The 20000-nt window shown below is 40.3% G+C and overlaps 1 protein-coding gene across 3 annotated transcripts in view; it reads left to right on the top strand.

The window, feature by feature from the left end:
- Positions 1-20000, top strand: part of LOC147027839 (mitogen-activated protein kinase kinase kinase kinase 5-like) — a 180226-nt gene that overhangs the window by 118357 nt on the left and 41869 nt on the right. For all 3 annotated transcript variants that reach the window (XM_085877497.1, XM_085877496.1, XM_085877499.1), the window contains 6 exons: positions 4283-4345; positions 6539-6620; positions 7340-7450; positions 8000-8066; positions 15228-15289; positions 18047-18102. In XM_085877497.1, coding sequence (XP_085733623.1) covers positions 4283-4345; positions 6539-6620; positions 7340-7450; positions 8000-8066; positions 15228-15289; positions 18047-18102 — 441 coding nt within the window. The remainder of the gene's footprint in view (positions 1-4282; positions 4346-6538; positions 6621-7339; positions 7451-7999; positions 8067-15227; positions 15290-18046; positions 18103-20000) is intronic.

The raw sequence follows: 20000 nt of genomic DNA, 5'->3' as shown, positions 1-20000 counted from the left end.
TCAGCCATTTTTGGCCATTCAGATCCCTTATTGGTTGTTAAACGCATCAGGGACCCATAAATGTAAGACACTTGGCTCTCTCAACAGAAATCATTTTGAAAATTCGATGCGGTTATTGCTTATAGGTAGGTGCTTTGTGTGAAATCTTTTTGAAGGAGACATTTCATCATTAAGTCTCATCATTCTCAGTTTTTTTATTTTATTTTATTAGATGAAGGGTTGATATCAGCTTCTTCTGGATTCCCCCTGCGGTTAGTATACCTCTATCAACATCCTGTTGATTTATATCATTCATTTTACCTGTCTGACAATGCAGATTGACACTAACCTTCATGAGCAAGAATAGGTTTTATTCTTCTTTTTAAATTGGATTTGGTTTTCCTTTTTAGATCATCTCTACCGAGATGACCTTATATAGCGGACCAAATGTCCGTCCGTCCATCCGTCCGTTCATCCGTCAACAATTTTTCTTTCCGATCTTGATGAAACTTAGTATGTGGGTAGAGGTCGATGAGTGTTGCACAACGATATAACTTTTGTCCGGGTTCAAGGTCAGGGACGAGGTTACGAGGTCACGTAAGTTATAAAAATCGCCATTTTCAAAACCTATCTAGTCTGCCATTCTACAAGATATTCGGCAACTGTTTATGATTATGATGGTAAAAAATATTATCTTGTATCTAACTGGACAGATTTTTGAATTTCCGTCCCGTTTAGCCACCACGTAACCTGGAAGATGGCCAAAAACACCTCCCGGTACAAAGAAAACTTTTTACTTCTGATCTTGATGAAATTTGGTATGTGGGTAGAGGTCGATGAGTGATACCCAACGGTATTTTTTTTCCTGGATTCGAGGTCAGGGTCGAGGTCACGAGGTCACGAAAGTTGTGAAAGTCGCCATTTTCAAAACCTATCTAGTCTGTCATTTTAGGAGATATCTGGCAACGGTTCATTGATTATGATAGTAAGAAACATTATAGAGATGACCGTCACCCCCACACGGGGGTAATTTTTATAATTGATTCCATCAAGGCACATCCTTTGTCTAATTTACAGACCAGTGTGTGTTTGTTTGTCACGCTACTCCTACAGTTCTGGGCCAATTACATCCAGTCTTGTTCCATAGGATCAGCATGACCCCAATTAATGTATGCGGTGTTTTTATCTTTTCCAGTGGCCTTGGGGACGGTGGGGTCATGCAAGTTCTCGATGTAAATGTGTATTGTTTAGTGCCACTCCAGATGGGAGAGAGGTATTACCAGTCCCCACCCTTTACAGTGCAGTGAGCTGTTTTGAATTGTAAGCAGTAGGTATGTTTTTGCTTCATGCACGTAACCCGGGTTAATTTTAATTTTCATTTTGGGAGCGATTGAAGCAGCTGTCAGTTGCCTATACACCGCCCAAATTAAGGTATGTTTCAGAAGAACGCGTTGCATGCTTGGAGCAAGATTTTCCTCTAGGGCGGGTACTCTGCAAGTCCATGATATTGTTTTCTTGCGATCACATGGCTCTACCTGGTAGGTGAATGTAACTCTCACTATTCACGGTGTGACAAATTTTCTTTCTTGGTGAATGACACGTTTTCATTTTACCTCCTTTAACTTTGAATCTCCAGGAAATGTATTGCTGTATTTTTCACCTGCATGAAATGTTGACCATTTCCTTCTTTGCATCTTATCGTATATCAATCTTTTTGTGAATTTTGCAAAAGGATTTCTGTATAAAATTAATAAAAAAAACACATTCGAGTAGCTTTTAAATCGCTACAAATGAATGGAGTGCCCCAATTTTTTTTAAATGTCTGTATTTATGAGTTTTTAAGAGTTGTTGGACCGACAAGCCTTGCAGACCAAATGAAAACAATCTGTTGGTTATGGCTATGTGACTTGCATTATTTACTGCATAGTCTGCTCTGCATGAGGAAGCTTCCATATTTGCCGTGTTTATTTCAACTTAGCACCAAAAGCAAATGTGGCCTGCCCAAGAGGGTTGGAGAATTGGCACAATTTATTCAGCTAATGCCCTTCTGTGGCTAGACCAACGATGCACACCTTGCATACAAATGCATATACAGGTAAAGCTTTGTTATCTGGCACCTGTCCAACTTCAGAGGTGCTGGTTCGTGCCTTTTGCCGGATAGTCAAGAGTTGTATGCAGAACGTTTATTTATTTATTTATTTATTTATGTTGACGTTCATAAGCACGTTCCTATTTCCCCCCCTCTGCAGTCTCTTGTAAATGTCGATCTTCTCATTCAAAGTCAAAACCAGTCTCTTCCATTTTTCAACTTTGCTTGTCGAAGGTTTATTTAATGCCATAATGGGTGGATGAAACTATATTTCATTATGCCACTATGAAAATACAGTGTGATCATGAGCCTCTTTTTATTTGTATATATTTTATATATATATATATATATATATATATATATATATATATATATATATATATATATATATATATATATATATATATATATATATATATATATTGTATGTATATATTTATTTGTTTTAATTTATTATTGTGTATATATATATATATATATATATATATATATATATATATATGTATATATATGTATATATTTATTATTGTATATATTTGTATATATTTATTATTGTATATATTTGAATATATATATATATATATTATTGTATATATTTGTATATACTAGCTGAAGTACCCGGTAATACCCGGGACATTTGCCCTATTTTCCTCACGCTAGTTAGACTGAGGCATTCGTTGTATGGAGAAAATTAGGAAGGCTTCTTTTATTCCTCAGATTTATGGAAGGAAGGCTTTATGCTGCCATAATCCTCAGATAGGTCAGAGTTGAAGGCAGCCTTGAGCCACTCAATGTTTCTAGCAGCAGTGGAAACTGTCCTTGATGTCCTGCCAAAACCCAGACCTAGAAAGCTGGAACATGAGTTTTGTGCTTCTCTCGCCCGTCGGTGTGACGCTCTATTTGCAGTTAGGCGACGCTCTCTCTCTGCAGCCGACTCTGCTTGCCTGGCTCGTTCATGAGCAGATATATCAGCAGTAAGATGACTCTCTCTCTCTCTCTCTCTCTCTCTCTCTCTCTCTCTCTCTCTCTCTCTCTCTCTCTCTCTCTCTCTCTCTCTCTCTCTCTCTCTCTCTCTCTCTCTCTCTCTCTCTCTCTCTGCAGCTGACTCCGCTTGCCTGGCTCATTCATGAGCAGATCGATCAGCAGTTAGCTGTTGCTGTGCGCGTGCAGTTCGAGAATTCAAATAACAGGAGGAGAATGTGTATGTTTAAAAATTCAACGAATACGAACATTTTGTATTTCAAAAAACCCCAGCGTTTTTAACCATGAAGCCTTTTGTTATGATTAATACGCCGGCACACTATTCGAAAGCCATTTTTTTTTATAATAGAAATTTTATTTATAAATATATATATATCTTTTTTTATATTTTTTTCATTTTTATGGAGAGCCACTTAGCGCATCCTGGAGCTGAATGTGAGTTCTATATATGTGTAAAGTTTCATCAAGATCGGTTCACTGGTCTAGGAGCTTATTCGTTACAAAAAACAGATGGACAGACAGGACTGCCATTTATATAGGAGATATATATATATATATATATATATATATATATATATATATATATATATATATATATATATATATATCTATATATATCTATATATATATATATATATATATATTTGTATATTTGTATATATTATACCGTACATGTAAAAAAAAAAAAAATCTGTTTTCAATTCCAGTTACTAAAGCATGCCAGTTGGTAAGGTGCTGGATAATCAAGCTTTACTTGTACTCTGCTTTGCATCACATTGCTCAAAAAGTTCCAAACTGTGCATTATTTCTTGACTTCAGGGCCATTACCAAAATGAATATGCAAAAATGTTAGGGGTTTTGACACTTCCCTCCTGCCTGTGTCCCCCTTTGGCTGCCCAAAACACCTTTCTCTCCACAAATCCATCCCTTCTCCCATAGTTTTTATTTTATTTTATATTAAACTCCCGTTTTGTATGTCCTTTATTCTTCCTCTTATCAGGTGTATTTTGTTCCTGGTTAACTCTCCTCCCATCCCCCCAACCACACAATCCCTCTCTAATATCTGGATGTCATTCCGAATATTTTGGAACTTGGTCTGTATGCTTCTTGCGTGATACGAGTTTATGAATGCTTCGTAATGATTTGTATACCGGACTTTTGTTTATATAAATACTTCACAAATTATAGAAAGTATGGTTTTCGAGTGCTTTTTATATCTGTTTTTGTCTCAAGGGCTCTGTTGCTGATGTCGAAAAGCAATTTCTTGCCTCCAAAGTTGAAAGAAAAACAGAAATGGTATGTTATCAGTGCTGTGTTGTTTGGCTTAAGGGGGACTTGTTTTGTTTTTTTTCGAAATAAAAATGTACTTTGCAATATTGTTGTTGACTTTTTGAGAACCTCTACCTGCAGTGATGGAGTCAAAATATTGTGAAGTCTTTGAGAATAGGCTGAGTTTGGGAGTGTGTGTGTGTTAACAGCAGACCTCTTCTGCTTTCATTTGATTTCCTTTAATAGCAACACCAGGAACTGCACATGTTATGGTTCCCCAAGGATGACTATGTCCATAACGGGAATATCGTGCAGGAACTCATCAATGAATGTGCACTTTAATTGACAAGCATTGATTTTGTAATTCAAACTTGACGTAAGATTATTTGTACCAATAAAAGCTGGCAACAGGTAAATGGTCTTTCAGCCAGATATCGAGTTACTTTAAACAATGTCTGATACTTTTATCACGAGACAATAATCCTGTTTACTCACTGCACTGTTTTGAACCAGACAATGATTTGATGCTTTCTGGGAATTGCTCCCAGCATGCATCAAATAGGTGACATGTAGAGAGTGGGGCAGAGGCAAGCACACACTTTTTGCAGTCATTCCCCTCTCCTCACTAACTGATCGCACTTCACCAATCACAACACCTCCCTTAAGCAGCCATGCTTCTACTCTCCCTGCCCCCACCCACATTTCCTGAGGCTAACCAATCACTGGCCACGGAGGGGGGGGGTTCTCTCTGCTCAGGGGTTCACCAACCATGACCCAGGGGTTCTCCATGTCCCAAGCACAGCAGACCGATCACAGACTCGGACGTTCCACCAATTTCGGACATGGAACAGTCGGATGCCCATCTCCCACAAGTTGATGGACATCTGGGAGGAGGGCCTTCCAACTTTGAGGGTGAGAGAAAAAAATGCTGTATCACCATGCCCCACACACCCAGTTTGACACGAGAGAACATGTGGACACTGGAAAAGATGTCCTCCACCTCTCAACATCTAAATAGACCCATGCCCTTAACATGGGCGAAGCCTCGTGTTGGCTTAGTGGTTAGGGTGGCTGGCTTAGGATCTTAGGGTCCTGAGTTTGAACCCCGTTGGTTGCTGAATTAACATGAGGTGGAGTTGACTCAGCTTATCACAATGAGTACCATTGTTCTGGTGGAGGGGCACAGCATCAGTGGCACAGTCACACTTCAAATAAATGATAGCTACCCTGGCAGCCAAGCTGCCATATACAAGAACAGACCAGAACGTGGGTTAAATAGACCTATGCCCTTAACAGATTGAAAAAGCAAGCCCTTCATTCTTGTAGGTCGTACGCCAGAAAATCTATCCCTAACATGTGTCCTTGATACAATTGAAAAAGTCCTAGGACTATGCGTATACAAATGGTGTCTTGAGCCTTAAATTAACTACAGTCCCACCCCCTATAAATGCAACGTTGTATATGCCTTGTGATTTTATTTATTTATTTATTTATTAATTGATCTCTCTTCTACTATGAGTTCCCTTATGAGGAACTTCAATGCAAGAGGAGGCCATGAGACCTACACAATGGTTGCCAACCTATGCTTGTTTGTCCATTCTCCATCCTTTTTAAATGCTGGGCCTTGAGCAAGGAAGCAGCACGTACCATTAAAAGTCTTTTGTACACCTCGGCCAGTGTCAGCTTCGCACCACTGACCTCCCAGACTCCGAGCGGACGTTCTAACAATTATGCCACCGAGTCTGGTCTTGGACGATAAGTCACTGTCTCGTTGGTCGCCATTTTTGAAATGTACCACATGGCACCTGATTCAGGTATTGTCCCAGAATGTCACCTACTGGTGAAGTGATGAGTGGGGGTGGTACAAATGTCTACCATGCCTTTTGGTATTGTCTGTCTGTGTTTGTTTCTTCATATTGTCCTGACTCAAATGATTATGTTAATACTTTGAAGACTCCAATTATGTGCATGTGAAATCAAAACTATACAAGGCTTGGCCAACTGACCCAAAGACATACCTGGTCTTGTCAGTATTCTGCAGCAGGTGGCACAGCATCTCATAATGTGCTCAGTGGTACTTGAATCCGAAAATTTGACTCTGAACAGAACTTCATTGCACCCTATGTGCAAGACTTTGAGCAATGTTTACTTTGAAATAAATCAGCACTTCCAACATTCCATCTTAATGTGGTTCTGACACTTTATCATGCCTTCCAACAGGAACCCAATTTTTCACAATTTTGTGAAGCATGCACTGATCAAGAACCCCAAAAAGCGTCCTACAGCTGAGAAGATGCTTCAGGTAGGCAGAAGCAGAAGGTTTTGCTGTTAGGAATGGGGTGAAAGGAAGTTATTTTAAATTTGGAGGCTCAATGGAGGTTTAAGGTCGTGTGCTCAATTTATATGAGTGTTATTTTCCTTCAAGGGAACCGTATGGTGATAATCAAGGATGCAGTGTTCAACTTATGAGTTGTTATTGTCCAAATATGCTAATGCTTTGTAGGTGGGCACCAAACCTGGTGTTGGCTTAACGGTTAAAGTGGGTGGCTTTAGATCTTTGGGTCTTGAGTTTGAACTCCTGTGGTGCTGTTAGATAACATCAGGCGAGTCGACTCAGCCTGCCATCCTTCTGAGGTTGGCAAAATGAGTACCAGCTTACTGGGGGGAAGGGGAATGCATCAGTGTCACAGCCACGCTCCCAGTAATGATGCAACCAGCAGCCACAGGCTGCATATTAAATAATAATATATAATCGGCGGGCACCAAGCTTTTGGTGATTCTACTTTATTCCTTGCAAAGTATATTTATAGCTCCTCAATGGAACCTTACTGACCATACTGCTGATGAAGGGGAAAAATATTGGTGATGGAATGTGTATATGGCTCACACCACAAAATATTGCACAAACATTTGCTTCCTTAGAACATACTCACAACACACACTCACCTGATGCACAACTAGCTGTGTTGAAATGACCTTTGTCTTTCGATCACCTGTTGTGATTTTGTGGTTGTTTATCAGGACGCATTTATTCAGCAACCTTTGACCCGCGTACTAGCTGTGGAGCTTCTGGATCAGATGAAGTCACCCATGCCACGTCATTTTTCTTACCCGGATGATGAGGAAATTGAGGTTTGCTAATCACCACATGTTGATCTTCCAAACCAGATGTCTTTTGGCCTAATTAACGTCGCCCACCATTTATCATGTGTTCTTGTTAAAAGGAAGCTAAACTTGAATAATAATAATAATAACAATTACTACATCAGCTCATCATCATAATTTTTTTCTTTCACTTATAAATCAAAATGTCAAAACCATGGAGCCAAAATCCACACGTGACAAATGTCCGACTAATTTCAGAAGGGTCAGCAATTTCTTGCCATTGTGGGTTCATGATTGGCTGTCAGAATGGCACGTGCTATTTGCAGCCAATCATAGGGCCCTGGCTTTTGGCTGCAAAAGTTAATGGGAGATTATTTTGAGATTGCTATAACTGTTTAATGGTGTATTTGATCATGGCATGTGATATGAAAATTAAAATCACAATTTGATTTGTAATTTTAAAATTTTCAAAGTTTAGTTTCCCTTTCTGCTTGTCTGTTGCAATGTAGGGCAGTGTCTTTGTTTAAAGAAACATCCTTTGTTGTTGTGTTAATATAACGTTGTTATTAATTTCAGCCCATTGCACTGGTGCCCCATCGAATTGCTTCCCTTAAGTTCCAGCCCGATGTCATCCCAACTCCACGTGAGTGTTTTCACAGCACAAGGCGCACATACGTTTTCTTTAAATGTACAGTGATGAAGGAAGGGGATAATTTTCCAAATCGACCTCACCAGATTTGCTGATTAATACAAAAACTGAGTAAAAATATAAACCTGTTAAAATATATTGCTCATTGCGTTTTGATTGCTTTAAGACATGTTCATTCCATCGAGTCGAAAAATTGGAGTGAGACGCAACACAAAGCAACAACAAGAAAAATAGCAATCAGAGATTTCAGACTGTCGCCAGGACTTGTTTTGTGTGGCGTTTTTGCACTGATGTGTTCCGTAATTGATGAGACATAAGTAGAACTGCCACTTTATAATTGCTGGCAGTGATGACCGGGTACCAAGGTATCCCACTTTGATGCAGCCCTGCTTTGATCGGACAACTGACCCATGACGTTTTTTTTATTATTATTCAATTGAATTCAGAATGGGATTAAATTAAATTAAAATCAAATAGAAGATCAAATAGGTACAATCCTGCATTGGAGTAATCAGAAGGAACTCAAACAAGCAAAAAGCAAAGATGAAGTCAGCAGGAGGGACCTGGATAGGATTTGCATTTCAGCTGCTACTCCTCTATCCCCAAACCCATCCAGGCACAGCCAAGTAATCGTAATTCAAAAAAAAAACGCCAGATCAAAAAAAATTAAACAATTCTGGCTGCCAGACCATGTGTTCGATCAAGTTGAAAATTAAAACATGTATTCTGCATCACTACAAGATCATAATTGTGAATTTTCACTTCGATTGATTAAGCGGTTCCAGAGAAAACATTATTTATTATTTTTATCAGTCCAATATGGCTGCCAAACCATGTGACTTATCAATTATTTAACAACCATGGACACACTTGCCTTGGGGAACATTTTTGTGAAGTTTCCCCTCGATATGTCCAGCTTTTCTGGAGATTTTTTTAAATTTGTTTCGGGTAAATCAAATATGGCTGCCAATCCATGTGACCTGTGATGTCGTATGTGTGAAACTTTTGTTCCTCATGAATAAGCGGTCATCTGTGTAAAGTTTCGCCTCGATCTGTTCAGCCATTTTAGAGAAGGTTTAAAAAAAAAACAATATGGCTGCCAAACCACATGACCAATGACGTCATCAAAAAATTGGTAGAACGCATACAGTGCCTTCAGAAAGTATTCACACCCCCAGACTTTTTCATATTTTGTTGTGTTACAACCTGAATTTATAATGGATTAAATGGGAAAAAAAAATTGTCACTGATCGACACATAATTCCCAATAATGTCAAAGTGGGATTTTTTTTTTTTAGAAATATTAACAAAATAATTTAAAATGAAAAGCTGAAATGTCTTGCGTCAATAAGTATTCAACCCCTTTGCTGACACTCCAGATTGAGCTCAGGTGCATCCAATTTCCTTTGATCATCTATGAAATGTCTCGACAATTTGGTTGGAGTCCACCTGTGGCCAATTCAAATGATTTAGAAAAACACACCCTTCTATATAAGGTTCCACAGTTGACAGTGCATGTCAGAGCAGAAACTCTACCATGAAGTCCAAGGAACTATCCAGAGAGCTCCAACATAGAATTGTGAGGAGACATAGATCTGGGGTAAGGGTATAAAAAAAATTCTAGAGTGTTGAAAGTTCCCAAGAGTACAGTGAACTCCATCATTAGGAAAGGGAAATAATACAGAACTATCCAGACTCTTCCTGGAGTCAGCCATCCAACCAAACTCAGCAACCAGGCAAGAAGGACCTTGGTCAGGGAGGTGACCAAGAACCAAATGGTGACTGACAGAGTTAGAGTTCCTTGGCCGAGATGGTAGAACCTGCCAGAAGGACAACAGTCTCTGCAGCACTTCACAAATCTATACTTTATGGGAGAGTGGCCATATGGAAGCCACACCTGAGAAAAAGGCACATGACAGCACGCCTTGTGGTTGGAAAAAGGCACGTGAAAGACTGAGAGCATGAAGCAAAAGATTATGTGGTCTTGTAAGATGAATATTGAGTTCTTTGGCCTGAATGCAAAGCCCTACGTCTGGTAGATACCGTGCACAGCTCATTACCCATCTAACACCATCCCTACCATGAAGCATGGAGGTGGCAGCATCATGCTATGGGGATGCTTTTCAGTGCCAGGGACTGGGAGACTTGAAAGGATGGAGGGAACAATCTATCCATCCATTGGGACCATACTCTGTGCAGAGCGCTGGTGCTGCCTAAGCAGTCTTCGTGGCTATTGGGCACAATCCTAGATGGGTCGCCACTCTGACTCAGGATACCAGCAAGCTGGTACTCATTTTGACGACCTCAAAAGGATGACAGGCAGAGTCAACCCCACCTGGTATTAATTCAACAGCTGAGCAGGATTTGACCTGAGCAGGATCTTAGGATCCCAAGCTCACCATCCTAACCATTAAACCAACACCAGGCATAGGGAACAATGAATGGAGGCAGATGCAGGAAAATCCTTGAGGAGAACCTGCTTCAGAGTGCAAAACTCCGAAGACTGCGGCAAAGATTTATGTTCCAACAGGGCAATGACCTCAAGCATACAGCTAAAGCATCACTGGAATGTCTTCAGAACAAGAATGTGAAAGTCCTTGAGTGGCCCAGCCAAAGCTCAGACTTGAATCCCATTGAGAATCTGTGGAAAGACTTGAGGATTGCTGTTCACTGATGCTCCCCATCCAACTTGACAGAGGTTGAGAAAATCTGCAAGGAAGAATGGGAGAAAATCCCCAAATCCAGATGTGCAAAGCTGATTGACTCACCCAAGAAGACTCGAAGCTGTAATCGCTGCCAAAGGCACGTCTACGGAGTATTGACTCACATTGCTGAATACTTATGTAAATAAGATATCTCTGTGTTTAGTTTACAATAAATTTGTAATTATTTCTAAAAATATGTTTTTACTTTGTCATTATAGGGTATTTTGTGTAGATTGATGACAAAAAAATTAAATTTAATCCATTTTAAAATTCGGGCTGTAATGCAACAAAATGTGACAAAAGTCAAGGGGGTGTGAATACTTTCTGAAGGCACTGTACCTCCACCAGGCAGAACAAGTGAAGAGTTTGTTTTGTATTCCGTTGAACGGCCAGATCTGCATGCGGACCTTAATCAAAATCGAATTGGCTTGTTCTTGTCACCTACACAACCCATCCACAATGTTTTGCGATCACATTCTACAGGGTGGTGCAGAGCCGACTGACACATTTGGATATGCGATAATTTTTTCAACAGCAAGAGAGGGATGAAATGAAACAAGCGAAGTTTATGTTCAAAGGTTGCAATTTTATGATTTATGGTAGATAACATCTGGAAGGTGTTGCAGTGCATTGTCTTTGACGCTCCACAAAATTATCAAAAACTCGGCGCAACAGATGTTGATCTTGATTGATGACAGCAATTTCAGCTTGAGTTGCACATTTCAGCTCCGGTGTTGTGTGTGGATGATTCCTGAATACACATTCTTTGAGATATCCCTGTAATAAGAAGTCTGGGACCATGAGGTCAGGGGAGCATGCTGGCCAGGGGATGGCTCCAAAACGTGAAATAACCTTATGGAAGAGATTGCGGACCACGTCCATACTGTATCGAGCAGTGTGTGCTGTGGCTCCATCTTGTTGGAAGTAGAGGTTGTTGGGATCAACACCAAGTGCTTCCAACTGCAGAAGTAATAAGTTTTGCAGCATGGCTACATACCATTCAGAATTGACTGTAATAGCTTCCTTATTATTATTTTCAAAGAAAAATGGTCCCACAACCCCAAAAGTTGCCACCCCACGCCATACTCTCACTTAAGGTAAATGCAGTGGTTGTTCTTGCAATTCTCTAGGATTCACTGGTGCCCAAGAGTGCATATTTTGTTTATTCACAAAACCTGTTACATAAAAATGAACTTCGTCGCTCATCAAAACAAGGTTCAAAACATCGGAGTCTCCATTGATGATTCTGAGCATCGTGTTACAACATTCCACTCGAGACACCATATCATGAGGAAAAAGCTTCTAGACTATCTGTATCTTGTCGGGGTGAACTTGATATCCTGCAAGATTCGTCCCAAACTCCTCCTGAATATGCATAGGATGTGTGATTGTTGTTGAGCAGAGCGACGTGGACGTTTCTCAAAAGATTCCCTTACTCTCTGAACATTTTCTTCAGTACGCACAGTTATTGGAGCACCATGAGCCCTGTCTGTCACACTGTGCCAGTATCTTCAAACTTACGTACCCAGGCCAAAATCCTGTTACATGATGGAATCTGGCCATGCCTCGGAATATAAAATTACGGCTGCAAACGACGCTGTCTGAATGATGGACTTTGTTTCGTCATAAAAATGAACCCCTGGAATTCTGTGCACTACACTCCACCTTTCCATTGTGCCTGAAAAAAAAAAAAAATTTGAACAGCATTAAATCCTCTCTTGCTTAGCATATAGCCACATCCCCTAAACCCCACCCCTTGGACAGGAGAGCGGTCTGAAATGTGTCAGTCGGCTCTGCACCACCCTGTAGTTTTTGGCTCTATCTCTCAATGGTGAAGAATTACTTTTTAAAATTCTAGTATCCACATCCAAATTTTGATCTTCACCAAAATCGAATTACTTTGTCCTTGCCTCACACCCATCCCGTCCACCAAGTTTTGTCTGAATCCTTCCATAACCTCTATAGATATCCTGTTCACAGAAAAACAGACGGACAAACATACAAACACGGGCAGAAACGTAACCTCAGTCCACCTTCGGTGGCGAAGATAATAATACACAGGAAAAGAGGGTTTTGTTGGGAGGGGGTAGGGGAGAGGGAGGAATCTGTACAAGAAAATGGAACGGGACACAATACTCAACCACGATGAGAATTTTCAACACTCACCCTCTGCAACAATTTACTTTTTAGTTGGAGTGGATATGGACACCTGGAACAAAGTTCTGCAAGGAAAATCTGGCTAGCTTCTCAACCCACAGGAATCCAAAGGAATAGATCCTCAAGTGGGAGGGGGGAATTAATCTTCATACTTGCCTTATTCACTCGGCAGGAGAAAACATCAGTAATTCCATAGTGATATTAAATATGATTACTTGGCACCTTTGGGTAAAGCTTTTGCAGAAGTAACACTGATTAGAATTGCAGTTTGTTGGTAGTATAAACTGGGCCATATTTGAGCAGTGACCTTTATGAGTGTAAAACTAACAGCTTGGTGGCAATGTGGATGATGATCCTAAACCATAACCATAAATGGCTTCATGATCATTATTACACCAGCCTATTTGAGTCTGGTTGGATGAAAGCCTTCCTCAACTCAGTTTTACGGGTTTGTGACACACCTGCCACTCTTGTCAAATTCAGGTTGGTGAGATCATTCGAGCAGAAAGTTTATAATTTGGCCATGGTGCCACTAATAACTCTCTCTACTCTTCGTTGAAATACACCATGGGATCGTTAATATCCATAAACTAATGTTTGCAGACGGAATGCCGAGCTTCACACCCATCTGAGGTTCAGCACACTGTGATGCAATGCCCTATCTGCAAAACACGAATCGGGCAGCTTATAGTCGGTTCAAAAATCAAACCCAGACCTGGCATTTCAGAAGAAAGTGCACCACCTCTTTACCACTTGTTGGACCACTCCACAGCTTGCCACTCTCAATGAGGATGAAATGGCCTCTCGCAAATCTGACACCTGATATTGTGAAACCTCGGCATTTGGCATAGAATGGAATTTTCCAAATACGAATATCATTAGCATTTATTTTAATGTTATTTCAAATTTATATCTGAGCCCCACCCCCTTCCCCAAGAAGAAAAATATATTTTTGGCCAATTTTCAATAATCGTCTGTTCCCGTCAAAAATGCACACCTTTTAGTTGGTGGTTCTGTGGCTGGAAGGATGGCTAAGAGGTAGCACACTCGCATCTGAGCTGTCTATCCTGGGTTTGAATCCTGACCCAGCTATAAACTATCATCCCATTGTTTCACAGGCAGGTGGTTCATCAATGTGTGTGCCATCCCTCGGATGGAGGTTAAACAGGCGTCCCATCTGCTGCCATTAGTTGGTGAACCTTAAAGATCCCACGGTGTCCTTTGCGAAGTGCAGGCAAGCTATAGCCGGGACTATGAACAAATTACAAATTCCTCCTCTAACTTCCTTCAGGGTGCAACTGCATCTGCGGCACTGACATGCCTCCAGCAAAGGCTGCTTTCTGCAGCCTTGTCGAACATACGAACAATGACCACTTGGTTCTACTTCTGCAGTACTTTTGGTGTTGTCAAGCATGCTTCTGATTCGGGTATTATCAAGCTTGGTGTTGGCTTAGTGGTTGGGGTGGCTGGCTTGGGATCTTAGAGTCCTGAGCTTGAGCCCCGTTGGCCACTGGATTAACACCAGGTGGGGTTGACTCAGCCTGTCTTCCTTCCGAGGTCGGCAAAATGAGTACCAGGATACTGGCATAGGGGCACAGCATCAACGGCATAGTCATGCCCCAACAAAATGATAGCTACCTGGCAGCCAAGCTTGCCCTACACAAGAAGAAGAAGAAGATTCGGGTATTGGAAGGGGAAATGCTGAAACTACAACTTTCATAAATTACATGAACTTACAGATACAACATACAGTATTTGGAATATCGTTATTGTGCAAGATATATCGGGATTAGGAATGGTGAAGGAAAGATGGGGGTTGTGGGAGCAGACACCTTTTCGGGCAATGCACCATAGTTTTAATACTGAGAAATAGTTTTGATCATCGGTAGGCCATTTCACAAGAAAGGGTTTTTGTACTGAAGTGGGGTTGTCACATTTATTTTGCTTCCCAGCTCAAAACCCTTGATTCTCCTTAATTACCCTGCCTTTTCCTTCCCATGGCATTAATTGTACAACAGACATTTCGTTTTGCCGTCATTGCCCGAGACTTCTAATTCTGCCACTTGTACAATGAGTCGATTATGTTATCGTATAGCTTCTATTTCTAGGCTGTTATAAACCCCAATCTTCAGGATTTTGTTCATCTTTGTGCAAGTTCTTGATGCTATCCAAACCAGTTTGATCTCACAATTTGGCATATTACACAATTGATGATTTGTCTCCTGATCTATTTTTCTTTCTCTTACCCCCCCCCCCCCCAACCCCTCCAACTGCTGCAAATCCTCTTCAACAGCCTATGCTGTGAATGCTCCTAAACCAATTCAAAGGTCTCCTGAATTTTGCACCGTGCACAAGGTATTCCTGCTTCAGCACATTCTTTAGTAGAGCTGGGTTAAGCAGCTGTGCAACCAGAGATTATTTCGGTTTAAGTTGTGGTTATGAAAATATCTCAGCTGTCACAGAATTGCACTTGTGTTGGTTTGGATTTTGCAATTTTATCATGTCGATTATTTTATCATGTCCTGCCAGAACAAAGTGAACACCCCTAATTGTAAGCAATTTTCAGTTGAACATTCTGTGATATGAACATAAACAAATGGATTACATATAATACGAATGTTAGTATATGGTAGGAGGTTGTTTAGCATCATATGGTACTTGAAACTGTGAAGACATCGAATCAGCGATTTCCTATCTATCTGATTGATCCAGATTTTCCCAAATGTGGAGGAGATTTTGTTGCAGCCCTTGAGTATTTATTGGCAGAGTTCAACAATTATGCAGCTCCCATAGGATGTTCCAGGACCCGATTGGTGGTGTCCATCTCAGGACTCTGTGATGCCGAGGGAAGAAGCTGCAGTCTATTCCATCTCTTACCATGCAGAAGTGGTTTTGAACATATTACATGTGGTACCATCTTTCTCCAGTGAATGTGTTCCGTACCGACCTCCACCAAGTCATGCTCTAGAGCTGCAACAAAATTCACTCCACATTTGGTAAAATCTGTATCAGGTTGTAACACAGAATATAATTGATTTGATGCCTTCATGGGTTCAAGTACTGCATAATGCTAACAGACATGCTACTAGATGCTAATATATGTGGTTAATTTGATTGTTTTTGCATCAAACATGTTTTCAGTAAAGTTTGTTTACAAACGGGGCATTAGTTTTTTTGGGGCAAGGCATTGTATTGTACGTGACTTGTAATTACCCTGCGCACGCACAGTGAAAAGCGGGGTTAATCAATTGCTTCATTTCTGTCCATCTGTCTGTCTTATCAGTTTACGATCGTCAGTTTATGATTAAGGAACAATTCATTTTAATGGAATGTTACATTTTGAACGTGAATAGGAAGACAAGTTTGCCGTTTTACCATACTTCGGCTCATAATTCGTGTTTTTGTTATACCAAGGATGTTGTAATGGACATATATGACAGGCACGAATAACTAATGTAATGTGTCAGAAATGGTGATGGAATAACCCCTGGGGGAAATGGCGGTAATACCTGGATTTTTTTTTTTTAATTTATATGTCTTTATTTAAATTATATTTATATTTATAATTAAACACTCGAACACAAATCATCTTCATAATACATACTTCCAAGAACCATGCAATATATATACATATTGATATGTAACGGGAGAGGGTCATGGTGAAGAAGGCGCCGATTGATGCTGCATTATAATGTCATCAATAAAGCCTCCATCTCCAAAACTGATGCGCACTGTGATGCGAATGTCAGGATTATAATGTTTGCAATATTTTGGAACAATATGTTATCACACTTTTATTACAAAATGCACCTTTTTGTGAACTTTAATGACATTGTGTACTTTTATCAGGATCTGTGTGACCACTCCTTGGCTTTTTTCACAATATCTTGGCTATTCGTTGTTCACCTTGGCGTCTTGGTTTTCTATAGGTTTTCTTGGTGTATAGGTTTTCTATTATCATCGCTTTTCCGAAACCTTGTGAATTCTTGGCTTTTTTCATTGGCTCACCTTGGCATTTATGAAAATGAGGAGTGGTCACACTGATCAGGATAGCTCAGATCGGGATAGTAATGATGCGAGGAAATTGTAATACATGGAATTGTGCTAATGGTTACTGCTCCAGAAAGCAGCGTGGGAAACATACATACCAGACTTCAGTCAATTGGTGGATTCTTAATTTTTGGCTCAATTTTTAGAATTTCTTATCCCACCCCCCCCCCCCCCGGAGGGAGGGAGCAGGATATTGTAATTGTCCGGTTTGTTTGTCTGTCTGTCTGTTCGCAACTTTACGGCAAAACGGCTTTAGCAAACACTATCAAATTTAATCCACAGGTGGGCAATGAACCTTGGACGACCCCATTAACTTTTGGGTCCAATTGGATCAAAGGTCAAGGTCACGAAAAGATCAAAATCGTTTTTCGCTCATAACTTCGTCAAAAATGATCTGATTTACTTCAAACTAAGCTTATAGTGAACCTTATTCTATTTGTCACTTATAATCCTACCCATAATGGGCGGGATTTGTTGTGCCTGGCACCACTAGTTTAATATGCTTTCCAGACTCCCCCCACAAACCCATGAAATTATTTTGAGTGGGGCTGGTTTTTTATTCCAATAGTCAATTTTCCTCTCCCCCCCCCCCCCACCAAAAAAAATTAAATTGTTTTCAACTATTTATTTATTGACTTTATTTGTGTAAACTTGAAACACCTGCTCTCTTCGGAAGCATTGGCAAGTCCTCACCCCCCCCCCTCCCTTGTCATCTCTGCCCACGACCCGACTCCAGTTACTACCAAGACGTATGCCAAATTTGGTGGAGATCAGGCCAGCCTTTTAAAAAATATATTATTATTATTTTTTTTTTTTCAGATGTACATACATACATACACAGAATTGCCTTATTTGATATAGTAGGATTATTTTTCTACTTTTATTCTTCAATCCCCTTTGGCTTGTCTTAGTAAACAGGAAAGAGACATAAGCATTGCTCGATCATCTTAGAGGCATGTCGGTCACAAAATGTGAAAATGATGCACACAGCCGAAGAAGTCCGAGTCTTGTCAACTGATGTTTGTTCTCCCTCACCCAACCCGATCCATCCAATCACCACAGAATGTTCCAGTCCTGAGCTCTTCATTCCACAAGATGGAAATTGACAAAGACCAGGGGTACGTAACATTCACTAATCGAGATAAAAACAAAACGAATGCCTACATGAAGAGAGAATGCTCATTTATCGAGGAAAGACGTGATCTATTTTTATATGAGCATTTCATTTGTGGAGCTTTTTCAAAAAAAAAGATATCTGAATTTGATAAGATAACTTCATTTTTCATCACTCAATGAATTTCACACAATTTTAACAGTCGGCAAAAATTGTAGCTGATTATTACTGCTCCCAGATATGTATTGAAAGCATTTGTCAAAATGAAAAATACATTAATTTCTGAAACACATCTAAAATATTGACGTAAATTATCCTGGAGTAGGCTGTTGTTGGTTCGCTGTTGCATCAGCTCACGCTGGCCAACAGGTAAGCCGCATTTGGAGTGTGGGGTAGACGGAAGTGGGGGGGGGGGGGTGTAGGCGAAAGGAATAATACTCACAACACTGCAAACTCAAAGATAATCCCAAATTCATAGAATTCATGACACAAGCCACTACTCGTCACTGCAGGCAGGGCGGTCATTTGGAACAACGCCAAGATGCAAACCTTGCAAACCGCACTCATAATCATGGAGCTTTGAAAACACAAATATTTTGAGGAATTTAAATGCACTTTCAATTTTTAAAAAATTCCATCGTTAAGCTGTTCATATCCATCATAAGGTAAACTATATTTGTATAAGGTTTTGTTGGTTTATCCTGCTTGCAGCTTCCGAGGCAGTTTCATTGGGTATGGCTTACAATTTATCCTGGGTGGATAATCCTCAGATACAGGGTGCTCGATCAAGTGTGACGTAATTTGGAATTGGTTCATGGTGCCGGCGATAACTTACCCACTCTTCATGACGGACACCGTGGGATCTTTAATGTCCTTCAACTAATGCCGATAGACCAGTTGATGTCCATCCGAGGGGCGGCACACACATTGATGTCTCGCCCCTGCCTGTGAAACACTAGCATGATGGTTTATAGCTGGACCGAGTTTCGAACCCAGGCTAGACTGCTCAGAAACGAGTGTGCAGACCTCGAGGCCATCCTGCCAGCTCAGATGATATTATACTGAATGCATAATATATTTTTTATTATAAAACTTCACATTTCTGTACAGCAATTATTTGAAAGCAGGTAAATTGGTTGTATCATATTCCACTCCATATCCGAAGTACGTTCATATATCATTCATTCATTCATAGCGTAAGCTTTAAAGGCATGGAATATATTGTACAGAGAAGCAAACTAACAACATGACCATAGTGTTCAAAAGGACACCGTACCCCACAAAACCAAGCATGATGCTCATCGTTCAATTTGTGGCGTTCTTGGCCTAATCCTTCATGTTTCTTCCTGCTTTTTGAAGCCTTGCAATTTGTCATCTCGTTGAACTAATTTTTTTCAGGTTTTCATTCTCCTCCTTTTGTTGCACAAAGCACTTGAATGATAACGCAGTAAATCGATATCGTTTGTGTTCACAGATGCAGAATTAACATTTTAAATGTGTTAAAAAGTTTATGATTTTCAAAATTGATGCAAAAATGGTAAATTTTGTTGGAAGCATTTGAATGGATACGACAGGGTAGCTTGGAGGTGGCATACTTGCCTTTGTCTAGTGTGGGATTGATTTCCAACACCGGTATGAACTCAGCCTGGTGCTTTGCAAGCAAAGTGATGCATCACTGCGTATGCCATCCTTCGGAGGGTCGTTGAGGTTTGTGTCACATTTGCTGGTAGACGAGAAATATCATGCGGTATCTTTTGTAGGAGTAGGTCATCGTATGCTTGTGCCTTGTCTAATTTCCAAGTTCCTGCCCCAGCATGAAGTACCCTGCAATAGAGTAGCAAAATGCTCAGGGTCATGGGCAGCTTCCTGTGTGTGCGCTCTTCCTCAAAGGAGTATTTGCCT

Source organism: Eptatretus burgeri, chromosome 4 (assembly GCF_056783735.1).
Source record: "Eptatretus burgeri isolate ZD-2024b chromosome 4, Ebu_testis_v1, whole genome shotgun sequence".
NCBI classification, from domain to species: Eukaryota; Metazoa; Chordata; class Myxini; order Myxiniformes; family Myxinidae; genus Eptatretus; species Eptatretus burgeri.
The sequence above is the reverse complement of the archived record's forward strand: the minus strand, read 5'-3'. Positions and strand labels throughout refer to the sequence as shown.